The 22,700-nt window shown below is 39.1% G+C and overlaps 3 protein-coding genes across 8 annotated transcripts; 1 reads left to right on the plus strand and 2 right to left on the minus strand.

Annotated features, from left to right (window-relative positions):
- Nucleotides 1-27: 27 nt before the first annotated feature.
- On the minus strand, nucleotides 28-5,375 carry wee1 (WEE1 G2 checkpoint kinase). Its single transcript, XM_051656429.1, has 10 exons — nucleotides 4,898-5,375; nucleotides 4,249-4,454; nucleotides 3,846-3,912; nucleotides 2,957-3,129; nucleotides 2,587-2,855; nucleotides 2,312-2,401; nucleotides 2,131-2,216; nucleotides 1,876-2,046; nucleotides 1,608-1,753; nucleotides 28-1,325 (listed from the first exon to the last, which is right to left on the minus strand). Exons 1-10 carry the CDS (start codon nucleotides 5,366-5,368, stop codon nucleotides 1,169-1,171), a joined length of 1,836 nt encoding a protein of 611 aa, XP_051512389.1. The 5' UTR covers nucleotides 5,369-5,375; the 3' UTR covers nucleotides 28-1,168.
- A 1,467-nt stretch (nucleotides 5,376-6,842) lies between these two features.
- On the minus strand, nucleotides 6,843-16,826 carry znf143b (zinc finger protein 143b). 6 transcript variants are annotated; one of them, XM_051656428.1, is made up of 16 exons: nucleotides 16,689-16,826; nucleotides 15,393-15,517; nucleotides 15,214-15,300; nucleotides 14,879-14,962; nucleotides 14,548-14,628; nucleotides 13,560-13,744; nucleotides 11,699-11,767; nucleotides 11,456-11,572; nucleotides 11,237-11,312; nucleotides 11,025-11,150; nucleotides 10,227-10,406; nucleotides 9,810-10,037; nucleotides 9,557-9,690; nucleotides 9,134-9,289; nucleotides 8,857-9,000; nucleotides 6,843-6,971 (listed from the first exon to the last, which is right to left on the minus strand). In XM_051656428.1, the coding sequence occupies exons 2-16, from the start codon at nucleotides 15,499-15,501 to the stop codon at nucleotides 6,888-6,890; spliced, it is 1,860 nt and encodes a 619-aa protein (XP_051512388.1). In that variant the 5' UTR covers nucleotides 15,502-15,517; nucleotides 16,689-16,826; the 3' UTR covers nucleotides 6,843-6,887. The 6 variants fall into 6 exon arrangements, with proteins under 6 accessions (XP_051512388.1, XP_051512386.1, XP_051512385.1 ...); XM_051656426.1 differs by having other exon boundaries at nucleotides 14,879-14,974; XM_051656425.1 differs by having other exon boundaries at nucleotides 15,214-15,318.
- A 2,849-nt stretch (nucleotides 16,827-19,675) lies between these two features.
- Nucleotides 19,676-22,267, plus strand: c26h11orf16 (chromosome 26 C11orf16 homolog; the record flags this gene model as incomplete). Its single annotated transcript, XM_051656221.1, has 7 exons — nucleotides 19,676-19,804; nucleotides 19,977-20,200; nucleotides 20,754-21,110; nucleotides 21,237-21,370; nucleotides 21,498-21,639; nucleotides 21,764-22,001; nucleotides 22,146-22,267. Coding segments are annotated over exons 1-7 (1,326 nt in total), but the record flags the coding sequence as incomplete, so codon positions are not given.
- Nucleotides 22,268-22,700: the final 433 nt, after the last annotated feature.

Raw genomic sequence — 22,700 nt, forward strand, 5'->3', positions numbered from 1 at the left:
CAATATTAATACACATATAGCGCGGAGCAGTTTTGGTTACATTTTATTAAAAGAACATATTAACAGACAAAATGAATGTTTCGTGGATCAACAGTAACAATGAATCTCAACAGTACCCTATTAATGTAGTTGAAGTAACACAAAAGTCAAAATTACACATTATTAACTAAGGACATCCGATGAAAGGATCAAGGATTGTTTTAATGCTACAAACAGGGTTGGAGATTTGTACGGCATGTGTACATTTAAATAATCCTTTGCTTCCCGTTTTAATTATACAATGGTCACATGGTAAAATTGGTCAGCAAGATATGACAGGATTAGATAAAGCAAGTAATGGCTGGATGCAATCTGAAAAAAAACAACAACAAAAAAAAACACTGGAGCACAAACACAATTATGATGACGAGGACATGAAATATTGCTTGGATAAAGAATGTTTAGGGTATTTACAAAAAAAATAAATTCTACTAGTTAAAATCTTCCAACCCTAACTGGATACAGACGAACACGAATAGCAGCAGGCTTTCTGTGGCAAGCTTGCCATTTCCTCCAAAGTGCTCATTTAAATGGTAGTCTAACTCAGGCCCCAACTTCCATAGCCCAACAGGCATTTTTTTTTCCACAGGCAGTAAGGTGCACAAATCTTTGATCTGGTACATTCACATATCAGGGCTCTGTAGGGGTACACATTTCCCATTTGGTAAAGAGCAACACTGCACATTCAAAAAAGCAAGTGCAGAGACTATGTTGACCCTTACCTATGGAACTTAAAGCAAAGATTAGGAGATGGAACTATACCAACAACGTGACCATCTTGAGACAATTCTGCCTCATGGGAGGACTACATTTTGAGAAGGCAACCATAATTGGTAAGGCAGATCTGCATTATTCACACAAAGGCAAGTCTATTGCCAATACAAATTGATGCAGAGAAGGCCAAGCTTCAGTAAAAACTTTTTGTTCTTCAGTTAAACCCATGGTACTTCTGACAAACAGTACAAGCACTATAAGTTACAGGACCATCTCTGTCTTTCTTCCAGCTACAGACAAAACTGCATACAGCAGTCTTCAATCTTTCATACAGCACAACTGAAGTTCCTACTCAGTCTTATGACGTCACAATTGCCTAGATCAGTCTGGTCATGTCTTTTATCTCGAGTTCACTTCAGTAAATGGTGAGACTAACAGAGCGGTTCATTTTCTTCCCGATGAGTCGAGATGCTCTGGAACTGGACTGGACTGTGGAACGTGTAAGAACTCGGTCTGAAGACAGAACCCTCTCCTCTGCTGCGGCCTTTGCCATCTGAGCTTTCTTGAGCTCCCTGAGAAAAATAAACAGTACAATTAATTCAGATGTCATAAGAAAGGGTCCATTTATGGTGCTTTTTACAAGTGTCAGGCTTTGAGAGCAGAAAAAGTTACTTTGTAATGTGGGCTACAATTAAAATTAGAAATTAAAGGGAAAAGATGTTTGGGGGGGGGTGACCTTAATGGCTGGAATATGCTTTAAATTGGTCTAACATGCCTTGGCTCAAATCAAGTAGGTCGCCTAGAGCCACTACATCAGCCCACTTATAAATACCATTAAGCAGTAAGTCACATACTTTTGCAGAAGTGCATTCTTGAACTTTTCAGCATTGAGCTCTACACGCAGCTGGTCAGCACTCATTCTGGAAGCAGTGAGCAGAACAGGGTGTCTGACAAGGTCAGAGGTTGAGGGTCGCCGCGTTGGGTCAGGATGGATCATAAGCTGGCAAAAGATGATAACGTTTTAATTACAAGGTATAGCACTAGAAACCAGTGGAGAGGCTTATCCCTATTTTCTATGTGAGATTTTGCAGTTCACCAACAGTATGTGTCACTTTAACTTACCTTTAACAAGCTTAAAAATTCCTGAGAGAGCACTTGGGGGATATGGGGCAGAATGCCCTGTCGGACTTTATGCCACTTTTCCCCATTGGTGGGGAGGGGCTCTGCTCCAGAGGCACTGACAACAGTCAAAGCCAGAGCAAAAATGTCTGCTTTTTTCAAATTACTGTAGTCCTGTGGGCAAAATCAACAAATATTAGTGCATGATATTAAACATAACATTGTAATTTGCCAGAAAATCATTAAATGTGTGTTTACCTCCTGAAGGACTTCATTTGCCAGGTATCTGCTGTCACCTTCTTCAACTTGGGGATTGGTAATCCTTGTAACATGACCTAGATCACCTGATACAGAAAAGATAGTCAAAATCCTATCCACTTTATAAAGCTGTCCCTGTATTAAATTAGCGTTATCCTCTGGACAAAGTTCGGCATCTTACCTATTTTGTACACCACTCTCGTGGGTCCATCGTCTTCATCGTCAAGTTCCTCTAAACTAGCAGCAGGTTTGCGTGAAATGAATATATTGCCTGAAAGACAATATTCTGTTCAAATACTATTTTCCAACAGAGGCATTATTCTTTAATTATCTGTCGGTACTTCGGAGTGGAAGTACATATACTACTATTCATAAACACATACAAGTCACAAAAAGTCACACAACTCAGACGCGTCAACAAGATATTTTTAAAGGCTGTATCATGCAAATACGTACTTGGCTTGATATCCATGTGAACAAGTGCTGTTGAGTGAATGTACTTGAGTCCACGAGACACTTGCAACAGCAGATCCTTCAGCTCCATCTCTGACAGGAAGTGCATGCGTCTATTGTTCTCGGCAATGACATCAGACAGGGTTCCACCGTTACAGTACTCGTTCTGGATCAGCATGTGGTCATCTTCTGCCCAAGCCGAATAATACCTCACAACATGGGGGTGCTGTCCAAGAACTGCATGTGCATAGACCTCACGAAGTGCATTCTGCCTATTAGGAGAATTCATAGGCATAATTAAAAAGGCAATGAGAACCTCCATTAAGTAAAAAGTGACACCAAGTACATAATATAAGTTGCACAGTTCACTTACTCATCCACAGATCCTGCCAGAGGCTTTTTGGAACGTTTGATGGCGTAGATACAGCCATCCAATCGCTTGACACATTTGAAAACTGAGCCGAACTCTCCAGAGCCAATTTTCTCCAGCTCATGGAATTCAGATGCATATCTGGACATCATGTTATTCTCCATCATTGTGATTCTCTGTGTGAAATTAAGTTAATATTAGACATTAAAAGGAACACTCAACTTCAAGGAATAGTCCACCCAAAAATGAAAAATTCTCATTTACTCACCTTCAGGTCATCCCAGATGTGTAGAACTTTCTTTCTTCTGCAGAACACAAAGATTTTTAAAGGAATATCTCCACTCTGTAGGTCCATTCAATGTAAGTGAATGGTGGCCTGAACTCTGAAGCTCCAAAAAGCACAAAGTCAGCATAAAAGTAATCCATAAGACTCCAGTGGTTAAATCAATATCTTCAGAAGTGATATGATAGTTGTGTGTGAGAAACAGATCAATATTTAAGTCACTTTTAAATATAAATCTCCACTTTCACTTTCTTTTTGGCAATTCACATTCTTCATGTATATCTCCACATTCTTTGTGCATATCTCCAACTAGGCAGGGAGGAGAATTTATAGTAAAAAGTCATATGGATTACTTTTATGCTGCCTTTATGTCCCTTTTGGAGCTTCAAAGTTCTGTCCATCATTCACTTGCATTGTGTGGACCTACAGAGTGGAGATATTTTTTTTTTTTTAAATCTTTGTGTTCTGCAGAAGAAACCAAGTCATCCACATCTGGGATGCATGAGGGATTTTCATTTTTAGGTGAACTAATCCTTTAACTAGACGTGAAAAAAAAGCACAAAATCAACCCTAATAAAACATTTCAATTAACGATGACTTAAGTTTTACCTTTGTTGGAGGAATCAGCTCATCCTCTATCTCAGCATCGCTTGCATCCATGTCCTCCCCACAGGAGCTAAAAGAACGAAAAAGCATTATTCATTATAAGGGGTGCAGAATGCAGATGCAAATGTCAAACACTAGAGGGCAGCAGAGAGGCCTGACTAAGCACATGGCGTGGTAAGTGAGCGAACACGATGGTTTGGTTTCTCGCCATGTTTTTGTCTTGGAGTAGAATTAGTAAACGGATTTAACGAACAGTGAACATGTGCCATACATGTCCAAGATAGGCATAGTGATTTACAACACTAAGGATCTTATTTTAAAACAGCCACTAACCAGTGTGTTAAAAGAAAAGAGGGAAAAGATAAAAGACACGTTTGGACAGAGTATCAATAATGGACAAACATACTCATTCCAGTGTGATCGTTTCCTGTTGTTTCTTTGTAGTGTTGATGACTGCACCAGTATGGAGTCCGGGGTGAAGGGGTTGATGTTGACTAGAGGTGTCTGGTTTCGTCGTCCATCCAGACAAGCTTTGCTCGTGGAATCCACATTCTTGAACAGAGCGACTCTCCGGCTCGTCGATGCCGTCGTCCTGGCCCTCGACAATAAACTCTATTGGAGATATACGTAATCCATTAGCACGAATAATACAAATAAAACAAAGGGCAAAGGCACATTTTCTCAAGCAAGGATTGTGAAAATTAAATGGAATTTAAAAACAGCACACGTTAAAGGAGGTAATTTGTGCAGGTATCAATGGACTGATTCATTTGGAGCTGTTACGCAACTTTACAGTTAGTCCAGTATCTGGGTCACTAGGTGAAGTCACCCACCTGGGCAAAGGCTTGACTGACTTTCACATTTTGAATTTCGAATTTAAATAGTAACAATGGCATAGTGGCAGAGACAAACAACTAAAAAGTTCGAAAGAATTCCACAGAATTTAAACCGCATAACGTGATCTGTTTGTGTAAACAGAAGTCAAAGTGCAAAATCAACAACTTATTTGTGATTTAGGCTTAAAGTTTGCTTAAGTTAAGCGTGTTACTACAAACCTTTGGGGTGTGAGGGGTATCAAACAGACGGAGTTTCCTGAAGGTTTTATGGGGTGGTGTATCAGGACAGTCCGGGACAGGGGAGCTGGATCCCTCCATGTCATCATGAACGTAACTTCTCTCGGGTGAACTGTCGTAAGCCTGGGGACTTTTCCTTGGCGATGGAGAGCTTTTCATGTAAAAAGGCGCTTTCACGCGAGAGGGTGAGCCGAAACCCTCCTCATCCCAGGACTCGTCGTCGTCTCGGGTTCGGCCGAGGGGGCTGCTGCCCAGGTCCTCCGGTCTCTTATCGACGCCGCTGCGCCGCACGGAGACGGGAGAGTCCAGCTCCGTGAAGCCCGATTCGGCCCCGGTGCTGTTGTTCGCCTCCTCTAAATTGTCGTCTTCATTATCACTGGCGGTGAACTGCAACTTCTGTCGAACGGGTTTTAAATTTGGAGACTTGCCGTGCCTCCGTACACTGAAACTCATCTTGCCAGGCGAAAGTTCAGTTTTTGTAAAAGTAAAAGAAAACTTAAGACACACAAAGTTGTGTAAAATAAGAAACCAGCCTAAACGGCTGGTAAATCAGGCAGAGATTATGTAATTTAGATAAACATATCTAATATTGACCATGCAACGCAACAACCTGATGTCCCGAAAAACAGCGATGGGAATCCCAAATTGTTCCAGGTGGACGTTATCGAAGAAAATCTCTAATGTAGTTTCTCACCTGACGACTGATATCTCCGTGACAAGTCTGCACAAGTTCAGTTCAAACGCTTTTAGAGACGGATAACGTAGTTAAAAGCGTGAAAACCAGCTTCCAGGGCGACGTTTTGGGTATCGGCGAAGAAAATGGCTGCTCCAAAAACTTCCAACTGATGTCTAAAGAATAAAAAAATATATAAAACCTTAATAGCGATTACACGATGTGTATACAACGTCGAATTAAGAGATAACACTTTGAAAACGTGTCAAAGCATCCAAAATAGTGTCGTTTAAGACAATAATGTTTACAAAAGTAGTTTGAATGGCGAGCTACTCCTCCCACCAACAAGCGTGGTCAAAGTCTTCCCGCGACCGTTGGTCATGTGACGTGTTATGTACCAATGAGCGCCGACTTTCAAAGTTTGAAAGATGGGCGGTCCGGTGGGTGCTACGTCATAAGCCCCTCCCCCTACCTGCCCACCGTCTGTGACCTCAATTTGGCGCGAATGCATTTCTTTCATCTACCGTTTGATCTTTGAACGGTTGAGAGAGAGGCTTTTTAGAAGATGGGCTTGGCACATTGTCACCCTTCTTTTGTGGTGGAAAAACTTATAATTACATGGCATTAAATTGGTTTGATAGGATTAAACATTTTACTAGTGTTTTCATGACAAGCGAGGGTGGTGTAATTAGCCACATGGTCTTGTTTTGACAGTAGAGCTTCTCCATTGGAACTTTTACGGTAGATGGATTGACAGGCAATGGTAAGCACTTCAACAGCCCATTCGTCAGAACGTATTTGGAAAGTGCCAGGATCCATGATATAGATACATATATGACTGTAAACATAGCAAGCCATAAGTTTGTTACGCTCTCAACTCATATGTGAATTGCACATTGTAATGGGTGAGAAGTCAAAAAAAAAAAAATATTGTACAATGGCGATTCTTTTTTTAATTATAATTGTTGATCTTTCCTTGTTGACATTGCAAAAAATAGCAGAATCAAATATATACAGAAAAAAACTCTAGTTTTAAAACAGTTATGTACATATATATATATATATATATATATATCCACACAAAAATATCTTAAGTCTTCTTGATTTATAGCAATCATGATCTGAGCATTATGGAAAAAAAACATGATTTTTGACAGGTTTTCAATACACACGCATACATATATATATATATATATATATATATACACACACACACACACACACACACACACACACACACACACACACACTCACTCGCGCACAATCTTGAGAAGTTCAATGTGATGAGCAGAAAATTAGTTAATCGTCCATTCCGGGGGTCTCTCCTTGCTGTATTCTTGATGCTATTCTGATGGCTTCTTCTAGGGAGGGCTGATCACTGAGCTGAGAGAGAAATTTCAACATTTAATAAAACTTGTTTATCTGCAAAAAAATACAAATAATTTTCTTTTTTTTTTTTTTTTTTTTTTTTACCATACCTTATTTCAATATTTGCATTTAATATTTTCAGTCTTCCCCAACTTGCAATGCTCAGTACAACACCCACCAAACACGGTTACCCTCCCCTATTCTAAAAAAATGACACTTTACCATTGTTGGCAATAAGGGCTCATTAATCAGAACTGAATGGCAAACTAGTGAAAAGATCAATGAAAGGTTGATTGGACTAGACTAGGCTGCTCAATTAGTTCTCCATTAGTGAAACTACTACTATATACTACTGTATATGATCCTTATCCATTTTGGCCACCAATATCTTAAATCTATAACTGAAAATGTGTTTAAGTAAATAAACACCATTATTGGGAAGCCTGTGTGTTTTGTTTGAAGATATAAATAGCATAAAACTAGTGGAAATAAAAAAAAAAAAACATGCCTAAGCGACTCTGATTACGATTCCTGGCTCATTTTCTCAATTCTTTTTCTATTCCCCAAAAACAGGAGGTTAAGTTCAATCTCATAAAAAAACAGCATAATATAAAGCTTTCTTTGCACTATTTACGATAGTATGAATGCCAAAAGATCTTGCATTTTTTCAATGGGTATATTCTGACAATAAATATGTGCCTATATCAAAATTCCAATGCAGTTTCAATTCCATAGGATGAATTTGAGGGAAATTTGGCTGAGCAGATGCACAGTAATTTGAAGAACTACCACAAATAATGTTAAAAGCACTATTTAGTTCTACAGTGAAATTGCCTGTTAACACTCATTAGTTGATCTTGTTTAGTAAGATACTGACATATGTATGTAATTGTCCACTACATTTTGTACACTAAATAAAATGTCCAAACAACACACTTGGATGATTTTAGCCATTTAATAATCCTGGTTCTTGTGCAACTCATACATGTATACAATCTTGTTTCATATAATGTAAAAAGATTGTTCATAATTTGTATTTGAAAGTAATTTGATTTCATAGAATAATTTTAATGTAAAAATAGTGTAAAATGTATGCTAATGAAAAAAAATGTATGCAAAAGGTTTTAAAGCAAACTGTAAATGTTGAGTGCTAGACTAAGTAGAGAAGCATTTATGAGTGCAGTCAATTTACTATCTAATCTTTAGCCTACTGATTTATTGATGGAAACTGGGTAGCTAACTCACTGTAACATTGGGAATTTCTTATCGTTTTCTATTTTGAATTCAAATTTAATCCAAAGTAAAATACCAGTAGACTATATTTGTCTGCAAAGCAGATATCTGATGTGTTGAAGGGCTTGTGCGATTGCTTCATTCAGATGAAAAAACAGAGCAGAATTACTGATGGCCAACAAAGAGTCAGGTTGATCAGTCTAGAATTTATGATCATTTAGACACAGTCATTTTATAATCTGGAATTTAGTGCTGTAAAGCTACTGGAATATGTAGTAGTTTAGTGGTCGAGGAAATAAACAGTCCAAAAATATCACAGCCTGAGCGGAGTCGATTCGTGATTCCCAATCACTCAGAATATGGAAACGATTCCCAGCCTTAAATGTAGTGCAGTTTATTTCTAAATCCAAGCACTTCCATTAAGTACACCTACAGAACATCCTTAAGGAGAGAAGGTCACTGCCCCCAACAAACAGTCTTTTGAGGATAATTGCATGTTCCCACCCAAAAAGGGACTTAAGTTTACAACATAAACTGAAGATTTTATTATTTACTCACAGCCAAATTAAGTACATGATTTAAGCTCTGCGGCCCCTCCCATATGTGTGTGTTAACGTAAATGTGTGTTTGTGAGAGAGTTTGATATGTCTGAATATATATTCCATACCTGCACAGCAATGTGTGTACCATTAGAGGTGGCCAGCAGTGTGACTGGGTGTGGACTTGTGGAAACCACATGCTGCTCCTGATCCTGTACAAGCTCCTCCTCCTCTGTCTGGTACACAGACAAGTCTGGCGTCACAATAGCCACCTAAAACACAAACAGAGTTAACAAGCTCGATTTATCTTTGTATTTAGCAAAGTAAGGCTTACTTTAGACGTGTACACAGAAACAGCAGACTTGGTACTCTTGGTAGAATATCAGCTAAAGTAACAACCCTCACCTGTCCCTCAGTTCCATCTGCAGATACCATGGTAACAGAATGTGCCCCTCCTGAAGAAAGCATTGCTTCATGTGCAGGGATAGTTATGGTGGTTCCCTCTTGTGTTACCATGGTTATTGTGCCTCCCATAGCCTGCATATCTGCTTGAGATAGAATCTGAGAAGGCAAAGGCAATATAAGCATTCACCTGTTTGTACAAATCTCTGAAAGATAACTGTATATCTTGCTATTTGCATATTTTCTTATTCACTTTGCTATTGAAAATTTGACTCACATAAATTACTTTAAAGGCATAAAGGCTGAATCTACTTAAGTTCTACTACTGTTTGAGGCATAGCAGAATATATCCTAATGGTATGGTGTGTGACAAATACAGTGTATGAATACATTTATTTAAGTGTCACATTAAATGTCATCACTAACCTGTTGTGTGCCATCCTGAGATATAAAAGCCAAATGCTGTTGTTCCATGACCTCTGATCCACCTGATACCTGCTCAGACCCAGAGTCATCCTCGACTGTATTAGTGTACATTAACCCAGGGTCATCAATGGCCTCTGTAAGAGACACATATTGAAAATTCTGATTTATTTGTTTTAGTTTAGTTAACTAAAATTATAGAATCAAACTATCTTCCCCTCCCTGATTATAATGTCAATATAAAAAGTGAACAGACCTGCGGAGGGCTCAAAATAAGCTTCTTGTTCCTCCTCTATGGGCTCTGTGTCATTGTGTGCTGTCCGTTTATGCATGGCCAAGGTAGAGATCTGCTTATACGTCTTTCCGCAGTGGTTACAGTTGTAGGGTTTGCAGGGTGTGTGAACCACATGGTGCTTGTACAGACTGGAGTACTCTGTAAAGCGCTTGTCACAGCCAGGCACAGTACAGACATATGGCTTCTCTCCTGGAAACAAGACAAACAACATTATGAGGATTGTGGATACAGTCTGAAACGATTCCCTTTAAAACAAATCCTAAAACGAACATTCTTGAACTTCGCAAACTACCATGCTGCTGGTTTCATTATTGCAATTCTTTTGATTCTTAATTTGATGTTAAAAGTGAGTGACCATAGGGCAGATAAGGCAAGTACCTGTGTGGATTCTCATGTGGTTTTTGTAGTTGGTGGCACTTGCAAAAGCCCTTCCACAGTTGGGCTCAGAGCAGTAGTACGGCCTCTCACCTGTGTGAGTACGAATGTGGACCTTACGAATGTTGGATGTGGTGAAAGATCTCCCACAGCCTTCAAATGGACATTTAAAAGGCTTTTCACCTGCAAAAACACATGAACAAACAGCAAATTTAAGAACACATTTGACTGGGAGCCTGGGTAGCTCAGCGAGTATTGATGCTGACTACCACCCCAGGAGTCGTGAGTTCGAATTCAGGGCATGCTGAGTGACTCCAGCCAGGACTCCTAAGCAACCAAATTGGCCCGGTTGCTAGGGAGGGTAGAGTCACATGGGGTAACCTCCTCGTGGTTGCTATAATGTGTGGTTCTCGCTCTCGGTGGGGCGCGTGGTGAGTTGTGCGTGGATGCCGCAAAGAATAGCGTGAAGCCTCCACACGCGCTATGTCTCCGCCTCCACACGCGCTATGTCTCGGCGGGAACGCGCTCAACAAGCCATATGATAAGATGCACGGATTGATGGTCTCAGACATGGAGGCAACTGAGATTCATCCTCCGCCACCCGGATTGAGGCAAGTCACTACGCCACCACGAGGAAATAAGAGCACATTGGGAATTGGGGAGAAATTAAAAAAAAAAAAAAACACATTTGACTGAGCACTGTAATGGGAAGACGCTATTGTTATGACAAGTTATTCTCAAAGGTAAAACATTCCATAACCAAGAGAGATTTATTGCAGGCCTGCCAGATATGAAACACACCTGTATGGGTTCGAGTGTGTTTTTGTAAGTCTCCAGAGGTTTTGAAAGACTTGAGGCAGTTGAGCTCGTGACACCGATATGGTTTTTCTCCAGTGTGTGTGCGGATGTGGCTCTTGAGGCCATATCCTTAAGACAGAGGATTAAAAACATACTGTATGTAAGAAATAAAAGTTAAATGAAGAAAACAAATTAGCTCATTGCAAAATAATTACCTGTTGCAAACTTTTTACCACAACCAATAAGATCACAAATGTACGGCTTATCCCCAGTATGTGATCTTTCATGTACCTGGGAATATTCAAAATGCCATATATATTACATTAAGAAGTGGATAAATTACTACAGAGACAAAGCTCACACAAAAAGCCTTGGTGGAGCGCATCATTTATCTGTACTTTCTCTCACACATGCAGCAAATGATTTAAACTTACCTTTAGATGGTGAGCAGTAGTATAGAGTTTTCCACATCCCTCATGTTCACAACGGAAGGCCTTTTCCCCAACATGCTGAATTCTGGGTGACCTGCTCTCTTGACCCTGCAGTACAATCTGAGCACACAAGAGCAACTCGATCATAGATTCAGCACACGAGGAAACTATATATTTATATGTTTATTTAATAGAAACTGATAAACATGGTGAACATGCAGAGTATAGAATTGGTAGAGACTGTACCTGCATATGCACACTGCCATCAGAGTCCCCCCGACCGAGTAACCCAGTACCACATTCTGTGGCCTCCATCTGCAAGAAAAAGTGCATATTTTAAAACTGATTTGTGGTTGTTTTGTTATTTGTATTCCTTACATAAAACAGATAAATTATCAGTTCTCTAAATTAGCTAACTGACGGTGATAAAATAAGGCACATTAAATGCACCAAATGTTTATACAGTATATTCGTTTAAATAGGTTTGGCTTGCTATCCTAACCTGCACATATACAGTGCATCCGGAAAGTATTCACAGCGCTTCACTTTTTCCACATTTTGTTATGTTACAGCCTTATTCCAAAATGGATTACATTCATCATTTTCCTCAAAATTCTACAAACAATACCCCATAATGACAAAGTGAAAGAGGTTTGTTTGAAATCTTTGCAAATTTATTAAAAATAAAAAACGGAAAAAAGAAATCACATGTACATAAGTATTCACAGCCTTTGCCATGACACTCAAAATTGAGCTCAGGTGCATCCTGTTTCCACTGATCATCCTTGAGATGTTTCTACAATTTGATTGGAGTCCACCTGTGGTAAATTCAGTTGATTGGACATGATTTGGGAAGGCACACACCTGTCTATATAAGGTCCCAGAGTTAACAGTGCATGTCAGAGCACAAACCAAGCCATGATGTCCAAGGAATTGTCTGTAGACCTCCGAGACAGGATTGTATCGAGGCACAGATCTGGGGAAGGGTACAAAAAAAAACTTCTGCAGCATTGAAGGTCTCAATGAGCACAGTGGCCTCCATCATCCGTAAATGGAAGAAGTTTGGAACCACCAGGACTCTTCCTAGAGCTGGCCACCCGGCCAAACTGAGTGATCGGGGGAGAAGGGCCTTAGTCAGGGAGGTGACCAAGAACCCGATGGTCACTCTGACAGAGCTCCAGCATTTCTCTGTGGAGAGAGGAGAACCTTCCAGAAGAACAACCATCTCTGCAGCACTCCACCAATCAGGCCTGAATGGTAGAGTGGCCAGACGGAAGCCAGTCCTCAGTAAAAGGCACATTACAGCCCGCCTGGAATTTGCCAAAAGGCACCTGAAGGACTCTCAGATCATGAGAAACAAAATTTGAACTCTTTGGCCTGAATGGCAAGCGTCATGTCTGGAGGAAACCAGGCACCGCTCATCACCTGGCCAATACCATCCCTACAGTGAAGCATGGTGGTGGCAGTATCATGCTGTGGGGATGTTTTTCAGGGGCAGGAACTGGGAGACTAGTCAGGATCAAGGGAAAGATGAATGCAGCAATGATGAAAACCTGCTCCAGAGCGCTCTGGACCTCAGACTGGGTCGAAGGTTCATCTTCCAACAGGACAACAACCCTAAGCACACAGCCAAGATAACAAAGGAGTGGCTACGGGACAACTCTTTGAATGTCCTTGAGTGCCCCTGCCAGAGCCCAGACTTGAACCTGACTGAACATCTCTGGAGAGATCTGAAAATGGCTGTGCACCGACGCTCCCCATCCAACCTGATGGAGCTTGAGAGGTCCTGCAAAGAAGAATGGGAGAAACTGCCCAAAAATAGGTGTGCCAAGTTTGTAGCATCATACTCAAAAAGACTTGAGAAAATAGATCTATCTATCTATCATCTATCTATCTATTTATTTATTTTCATTTTTTTTATAAATTTGCAAAGATTTCAAACAAACTTCTTTCACGTTGTCATTATGGGGTATTGTTTATAGAATTGAGGAAAATAATGAATTTAATCCATTTTGGAATAAGGCTGTAACATAACAAAATGTGGAAAAAGTGAAGCACTGTGAATACTTTCCAGATGCACTGTAAGTGATAGGGCAATGATCCTAACCTTAGTAGAATATTGCTCCAGTACACTGATTGTCTCCGCATCAATGGTGGCCTCTGTCTGCAAGTCTGCAACAGTGCTATCTGCCTGGATGGCCAAGATGGTGTTGGATGGGGGCATATGTTGGATATATGCAGTAGTGCCATCCTCCAGCTGAACAGCCTGTAAACCACCCTGATCATATGTTTCTAAAAAATAAATACATGTTTACATACATCATTTGATTTCAGCTTAATGAATATAATAACCAAACAGTTAAGGAATATTCCTGGTTCCATACAGGTTAAGCTCAATCGACAGCATTTGTGGCATAATACTGATCACCACAGAAAATAAATTTGACGTGTCACTTCTTAAAAAAAAAATAAAAAGCAGCAGCAAAAATAGAGGTTACAGTGAGACACTTACAATGGAAGTGAATGTGGCCAATTTTTGGAGGATACAAAAGGCAGAAATGTTTAGATTGTAATTTTATGAAAGCACTTACATTAATTCTGCTTTCAAAACTTGTGCATTATTTTATCTGTAAAGTTGTTTAAATCGTAATTTTTATGATTGTTTAGGGTTTACAGCATTATGTTGTCATGGCAACGAAGTTGAAAAATGATAACTTTACACAGAAAAGGTCAGTTAGTGATTTTATCACACTACAATCATGTTAACACATTGTTTACATCATGTGGCAATACCCTTGAAACAGTGAGTATTTTAACATTTACGGATTGGTCTCACTCACTTCTATTATAAGTGCCTCACTGTAACCCAGAGTTTTGCTTTTATTTATGAAAAGGAGGGACCTGTCAAAATGCATTTTTGTGTTAATCAACATTATGCCACAAATGCTGTCAATTGAGCTTAACTTTTATTGAACCTAGAAATTCCTGTAAATGATAACCCTTTAAAAAGACAAAACCGTAAAAGGAACTGTCAGAAAGATATTGTAACTTTGAATACACAATACTCAGTAGTAGACAGTTGTTCAGAGACAGACCTTTTGGTGCATGAATGTAAGCAGTTGTTCCATCTTCCAGTTGCACAGCCTGGCCATCCTCTAGTCTCAATCCTTCTCCTCCTAAGAAATGAGAAAATGACACCAAGTTCTACACCATTAAAGTGTAAAGTTTGAAGCTCCAATTGTCTTTAGAACATTAAAGAGGCCTGTGTCTATGTAAACTCAAATATGTTTGTGTTTATTGGGGTTTTCAAAGGTCTTCAATGACTGCTAAAGGTAAACTAAGGTAGTGTGCAATTGTGGTTTGTTGGGTCCGCAGTTGCCATGCTTCTTAATTCAAATTTAGCCACTTGGCAAACATATGAAATACCTGCTTTAGACATCGGTAAGTGCTGGACGTATGCAGCAGATCCATCCTCCAACTGGATCACCTGTCCTTCCATTATCTTGTTTTCTGTGAGAGAAACTATTAAATGCTGTAAGACTCGCAGAGCAGCTGATCAAACACATGTATGCAGGTTCTGGTCCTACACAATATTTATTGTGCGCCCCATGAAGTTCAAGATATGTGAATATTCAAATGTGTAAAGAACGTGTTTTAAAAATTAATCTATGTGATTTAATTTTTTTTTAATAAATCTATTGAGTAAATCAGTAGAGGAACCTGATGGGTGCAGATCAGTGCCAAGTGCTTCATTTCTTTACCTTTAGGGCTATGTTGGATGTATGCTGTGGAGCCATCCACCAGAGTCACTGCCTGCAAACAGTCCATTCCCTCTATGTTGTCACCATCTGTGCGGTAACAGTTTGCTGTTATGGGTTTATTACGCTGTACTATGTGCAAAGTACATTTCATTTAAGGCTTTTTTACACATTCATCTCACCTGCAACTGTTACTGCCTCCGTCAGGCATAGGGTGACCTGCTGAGGGTCCCCATCAATACTCTGGAACTCCAGGCCCTGAGTGTCTCGATTCACCTGGGCTAAGAGCATGATCTACCTGTACAAACTAATCAACAATGATGCAATTTTGTGATAAAACCCGGAGACAATTAAAATCTCCTATTGTGAAAAACTATTTTTTAAAGCAACTAACCTGCATTCTAAACATCTTTAAACATCATGAGTGCACTTTCTTTGCATTGGACATGTATTAACTGCCTTTGAAGGGGATTTATAATGCTTATTTGGGCAATTTGAAAGATTGTCATTGCAAAAACAAAATTACTACATTTAAAGTTTTTAATTACAGAATGCGTTTTTGTTCTTGTATACTTATATATAACCATCACATGGCAGTTTAATATATTTTCATATATTAATGTGTTGCAATATTGTTTATATTTTAATATACATTTCGGCCAAATCGTTGCATCAAAATTAATAATGAAATAACTTATTTTGAAGATTGGGCCTGTCATAGTGAACGGATTTGCACTGCATTTGCTAGATTGTTATATTGTGCAGAACCGTGCCGCATGTACTATTGACTTGCTCATAGAGCATACTACTCAGTATTCAGCAAGAATCGTCACAATTCTCTTAAATTGACCAGAGACATTGCAACCAGACACGTGTCTTAAATTAAAATAATGTGCTAACGCGCGTATTTCCTCACTAATCTCCATTTTAGCAAGCTAGCCAAGAATACTTTAGACGTTTATTATCAAGAACAAATACTTAAATTAATAATAAACGTAATAAATAACAAGCACACCCGGCTTAATTTATTAATGCATTTAAATTGACTCATTGACATCATGCTAACCCATGCTCACATGTTAGCAAATATGCTAAAATTCGTTCAAGTTTTAATTTCCCCGTTTCGTAAGGTTTACATAACATATTGACCGTTGAGATTTTTAGACTATACAACCTCCCAAGTCAGTATTACGCAGTAATGACACATATACAGCCGTTAAATCATAAAGGAACGACTGTTAGCCCAGCTTGAGTTTGCTGCTGCGGTAACTTGACAGTCACAATCGGAACGTTACAATGTTGCAACCGCGTCCAACTGCCTTTAATAAATAAAACACTGCTTCCGATTTATTTTCACTAGTTTATTTCGATCTGCTTCCCACATAGACTTCCACGACACTTCCATCAGCGCGCTTCCCAGCTAAGCGGCGTCTGAGGAAATAAGGCACACTGGGTAAAAAACACATTTATACACTAACCTCAGAAAATTTTCCAACAATCCCTTCGTTTGACCACCATGCACCAGGGCAGGAAACGCTATGCAGAGAACGCAACCCCAGAACCTGTATAGTGGCAGTGTTTCTCCGCCGGGTGGGCCGACCGATCCGTACTACGCGCGAGTGATTGGCTGAAGGACTCCGCTGCTGCGCTCCTATTCGTTCATCGTCCGTCCATGATAATGCGCACTGTCTGAAATTCATGTTCAGGGACACCTTGGAGACGCCATTCGAGTCTGTTGGGTGTATTGTTCCAGCGTGAATAAGCAAATCTAGAACAGCACCGTGTGGGCATGACAATGTCAGTTTGCGGATAGATGTCGCGGGTTTTGTTTGAATTTCTTCGAACATCGTAGTGTGAACGATAAACTTATAGGTCTTATAACAGCACATTTGACTGTGTGTCAAAGTAAGCTTGGTAGCCATTTTGAATAGCTTAACATGTCATGGCTGGAGTGAGGATGCATGGGCAATGCAGTGCAGTAGAAGGGGATGAGAACCCATTGGCAAGCTATGCGGTTTATAAAGTGGCACCTGTTTGCACATCTCGTTTCCATTTGAATGGTTTTGCTGACTAGTCTTTGATGGAGACTAATTTTAATGCAGAAATACCTAAATTGTTTGTTTAACATGCTATTTTTTTATATACATGTTTATATTACTTTTTGGCTGCAATAAAAACATGCAATAAAAATCAATAATATTTTCAAAATTTTTCTTTATTTTACTCAGTTGTTTTGCTTTTCTAGTTAGAACACTAATAGGCTAGCAAATAACTAAATTACTAAAATGAATCAGCTTAAAGAAACTGTCACACCCAAATTGAAAATTGTCTCATCATTTACTCACCCTCATGTCATCCCACATGTGTGTGATTTTCTTTCTTCTGCAAAACACAAACTAGCATTTTTAGAAGAATATCTCTCGGTAGGTCCAAACAATGCAAGTGACTGGTGACCAAAACTTTGAAGCTCCAAAAAGCACAAAGCATAAAAGTAATCTATCTATATCTAATCTGAAAGACTCCAGTAGTTTAATCCATGTCTTCTGAAGCTATATGATAGGTGTGTGTGAGAAACAGATCAGTATTTAAGACAGAGATCTTTTCTGAGATAATCTTCATGTTTTTTTACTATAGGAGAGAGCGTAGCGACAGCTTGTCACCGTTTGAGGATACCATTCATATAAATGGGGAGAGCAGTATACTGACACCTACATGTCACAAAATTGTCAGTCTTCTCTTATAAAACAACTATTTTATCATTGTTAACTGTACACTTAGTTAATTCCAAAAGGATTGTTTATTGTTAAACATGTTGAAGATTAGTGGACAGGTGGTCAATTCATGTAAGGTGCACTCAGTATTTTTTAAATATGGCATCTTGTACTTACAGTGACATTTAGTGGCGTGGATGCAGCATCATTCAAATGCAGTAGTTTTCAGTTATCAACACAATTGCAGAAATATGCCATTCACAGTCAACCAGGATTAATTTAATCCATGACAGAAAGTGTCCAATAACAGGACAGTTACGGAGATTAAGCAAGTAGTACTCGGCTAGTCATGTGATGTTAACATAGCTGCCCCCATGAGGGTGCCCTCACTATGTAGAATAAAACAGCTTTTATAAGGTTACAGATATGACTGGAGTATTCATCTCATGAGGTTATACATATATTTCAAAATTACAATTGATTTCTTTAATTTAGGAAAAATGAGTGCACAGTGATGAGCTGATGAGTTTCAAACAAAAGCAGTTTATTTAGCACACTCAAGTCAAAAACAAAGAAGAACTCTTAGGAGAGAAGAGCGCATAGGAGGGCTGGAAGTGGAAATTTATAGTAAAAAAGGACTTAAATATTGATCTGTTTCTCACCCTCACCTATCATATTGCTTCTGAAGACATGGATTAAACCACTGGAGTCGTAGGGTTTACTTAGTTTTATGCTGCCTTTATGTGCTTTTTGGAGCTTCAAAATTCTGGCCACCATTAACTTGCATTGTTAGGACCTACAGAGCTGAGATATTCTTTTAAAAATCTTCGTTGGTGTTCAGCAGAAGAAGAAAGTCATATGCATCTGGAATGGCATAATGGTGAGTAAATGATGAGGGAAGTGTCATTTGGGTGTGCTGAATCAGCTTTTCTCACCTCAGTGTTTTCTTCAGATTTCAGCTTTAGCGGAAGAGAAGATGACTGCATATAATCTATTTTTGGACTAAAAGTCTGTCAAAGAAAGGACGTCACAGGACTCCATCCTTCAGGTTCTGAAGTCATGTTCTGGTGCTGGATCTGAAATAACATTTCTTTTAAACCCACTATATTTGGTAACTTTACAACTTCTCTTTAGCTTTACTGTATTTCTTTGGACCCATAATAAACTGTGATGCTGCTGAATTATAAATAAGAGTTCAAGTATAATTTCAAGACCATTAATGACATATTGTAAGTGTCACATCTTGTGATACATTAGCAACAGTGGTGATCAGTTATTTTTCCAAGATCATTTATTATTATAAATCTGACAGTGCAAACCATCAGATCTTACAGGGATGTGCAAGTAGTTGTTATTTGGGATTTAATAGGGGTTCTGTGTAGTGTTTAATTTAATGTTATTGTTTATTGTAGTGTGCAATGTCCTCTTTTGCTATAAATACTGTAGTTGTGTTGGGTCTCAAGTCACTTGGTAAGTAGTGATCCAGTAGCTTAATTTGGACTGTTTGCCCAGGATTCAATTGTTCTCTGTAGGCAGCATATTCATATAGCTGTCCCAAAAGTGTGCAAAAGGTAGAACTGCATGCCGATGACATCATGTTATGACAAGATGCATTTGAATAAAAGTCTCTTACCATAAAACAACATTTGTGGCCAGTATCTGGTCACTCACAAGAGGGCTTAAAACATGCTGTCCCATCAGCTGTTCTCCAACTTGTCACCACTAGATGGATGTAATGACATTCTAAAAGTTAGAGGCTGGTCAGTGCCTCACTATGGCAACCCCTGTACACAGTAAAATCTATGCTTGTTGTTTGTGGATTATTCCTTGGGATAGGACACAAATTGCTACAGTTTGCAAGTGTGTTCTGGAATTCAGGAAAGGTATGAACACTTTTTTATTGTTTTGATATAGCCTATACTTTCAATCAAAACCATTCTGTTTAGATTTGCTTCCTATTCAAAGAGTCCTATTTGTATTAACAGAGGCTAGTCAGATGGGTCTTTATGCTATTTTTATGTCATATTTGAATGAGCTAATGCAATTATGTTACAGATCATTCTGTCAGAGTGACAATGTCATCAAGTCCTCAGGGATTTCATAGCCAAAGTGTCCTGCCCTTGTTCATGGGTAAAGGCAGAAATATCACCTTTATTTTGGACTCCTCTGTGGGAATGAATGACTTTTTAGGACCAGTGAAGAATCTTATAATCCAAACCCTAATAACTAAAGCTTCCCTCAGAGACTCACTCTTCAACATTATCAGCTTTTCATACAAGGTAAACTCACAATAAATCAATCTGAAAATATTGATTTCACAATAGGTTTTTGTCATCCAAGAAAAGTTAACTGTTAAATACAAATGCAACATTAAAATTATTAATGTATTACACTGAAGAAAAAAACAAAAAACATGTTGGCCTATTTTTTAAGATTTACGCATTTCAGTTTCTTAACAAAATTCCATCAAAATGAATTGTGAAATCTTTAACAAAATTAAATAAAACTTGAATACAAGTTTATGAATTTAATTTAGTTACAGATTTTAATACAGTTATTAAATTGAAATGCATAAATCTTAAAAATAAGCTAAAATACTTTTGGAGTGTGCAGAGCTAAAAGGTTAATTGTCTGTAACATGCAAATAATCCCATAAATTTGGTTTGTGACAAGCTAGTCTAGAAGAAAATATAATAATTTCAATTTGTTGTTTCCCCTCATTTATTTTTAAATCATTATGATCTCATTAATTCATGACTCAAATCAACAGGAAAACTTAAGTTGTTCCTGTTATAGTTATGTAAAGAAATAAATCTTTATATTTCACTATAGGCAACACCATGGTCTTCGTATATGATGCCCTGTACACCTGATACAGTCTATGAAGCCTTGAGTTGGATCCACACATTACGGACTAGTCCTGGCAGAGACCTCAGTGCACCACTGGCCTTAGCATTCTCCGATCCTGCCTGTCAGTCTGTCCATTTAGTGACCAGCGGTCTCCCAGACAACCCCACACATTGCCTGGGTTCATTGTCAACCCTGGTGACCCGCCCTGTGCATACATTTTACATATCTGACCAGAGTCCCATGATAGCTGACATTTCAGACTTTTTGCAGTGCATCACTTCCACCACTAGAGGAAGCTGTTATGTCATGTCCCTCAATTCAGTTGGTGTTGTGGACCAGGTAGGACGTTGTAGACTGCAGATTGTTTGTATGGGCCCTTGTGAGTGTTCTCGACTTATGCTGATCCATTTTTTATAAGTTGAACAGATATTTATTACCCCTTTTTAATGTTTTATATTGCAACAGGCCAGTTTGTTGCATTCAATGGATGGCCAGATTCAAGAACCATCATACTTAGAGGACGGATGGCATTCAGGGGTGGACTTCCATCAGGTCCCATACTACAACTATATCCCTTGTGTCTGTTCAGCTCCAAACTGGTATGTCTTTAAAGTGAAAATGTAATTAGAGACATGTTTTAAGATGCAAAAAGTGTCAGAAAGAATAACAAACAAAATAAAATGATTCCATTGTGGATCTTTTTTTCTTTCTTTTTTGTCTTTACAGGTGTTCACCTAGGAATCCTTTTAGTGCAGTGTCTTGGGTATCCGCAAGGGCAGTGAGAGGTGCTGAGCTTTTTCCCGGCTGCCGTGTGTTAGCCAGGAGGGAGGTAGACGGGTTTTACTACCTGGGAACAATCGTACATCAGGTACAGAAAAGAAAACCCAAAAAACATAATCATAAATACCACCAACATATTATGAAATATAAAATCAGTCAAATTAAATTTAAATGTAGGTGAATGATCACAATTTTATATTTTAAACTTCTAGAGCAGAGGAAGTCTTTTTGTGGTGGAATTTGATAACCCGGGACCCAAGGCAAACACCTTTAACGAAAAGATAAATACAGTTCAGCTAACTTGCCAGCCTGATATGGTCAGTCTAGCCAATGGGCATGGGCACAGTATAGTACCATTGGACACTGTTCTAGCTCCATGGGAGCCAGACCTGAAAAGATATGGGCCTGGAAGGGTCATCTCTGGTTTAGAGCTAAGAAATTCATTAAAAGGTAAGTTTAAAGTTACAGCCAATATTGGATCAACCATCTAATTAAAACTTACATGCTATTGAGTATCATATGCCAAAATGAAATGTTTTAATAATAACAATATAAACCTAGAGGCATTTTCCCAGGTCTCTTGTCTCATTAAAGGCAATGAAGGTGATGTTGGACTCCAGGTTCTCTTCTGGAATGGGATTTCAACACATGTGCCCAAAGATCTTGCCGTATGGATTCCAGCTTCTCAACACGAGCATATCGTCAAAGACCTGCAGCATTATTCATCCAGGCCATGTTGTTTTAGGATCTCTCAATGCAGCATGAACCGTTTTGAATTTCCATGTCACCAGTGCACCCACCACAGTCTGTCCTCCTTTCCATTATGCCACCATCCAGTCAAGAGATGCTGGCCAATGATAATGTCACCTCCACTTTTGAACAACAATGGAAGATATGACTTGGAAAAGAAAGTTGATCTGCATCTGACGGACCTACAGAGCTCTCAATTGCCTTCATCTTCCTCATCATCAACCTCTGACTCAGAAGATAATGAGGATATTGCTGCTGGAAAAACCTCAGATTCAGAAATGGTGAGCCGCTCAGTAAACACAGAGATTTCCTGCCTAAAAAAGCCATACAATCAGCCAGAGTCCCGGGCAGCCTGGAGATACTGGAAAAGGGGCTCTCCAGAACCACTGCACAAGCAAC

The sequence above is a fragment of the Myxocyprinus asiaticus genome, chromosome 26 (genome assembly GCF_019703515.2).
Source record: "Myxocyprinus asiaticus isolate MX2 ecotype Aquarium Trade chromosome 26, UBuf_Myxa_2, whole genome shotgun sequence".
Classification (NCBI taxonomy): domain Eukaryota; kingdom Metazoa; phylum Chordata; class Actinopteri; order Cypriniformes; family Catostomidae; genus Myxocyprinus; species Myxocyprinus asiaticus.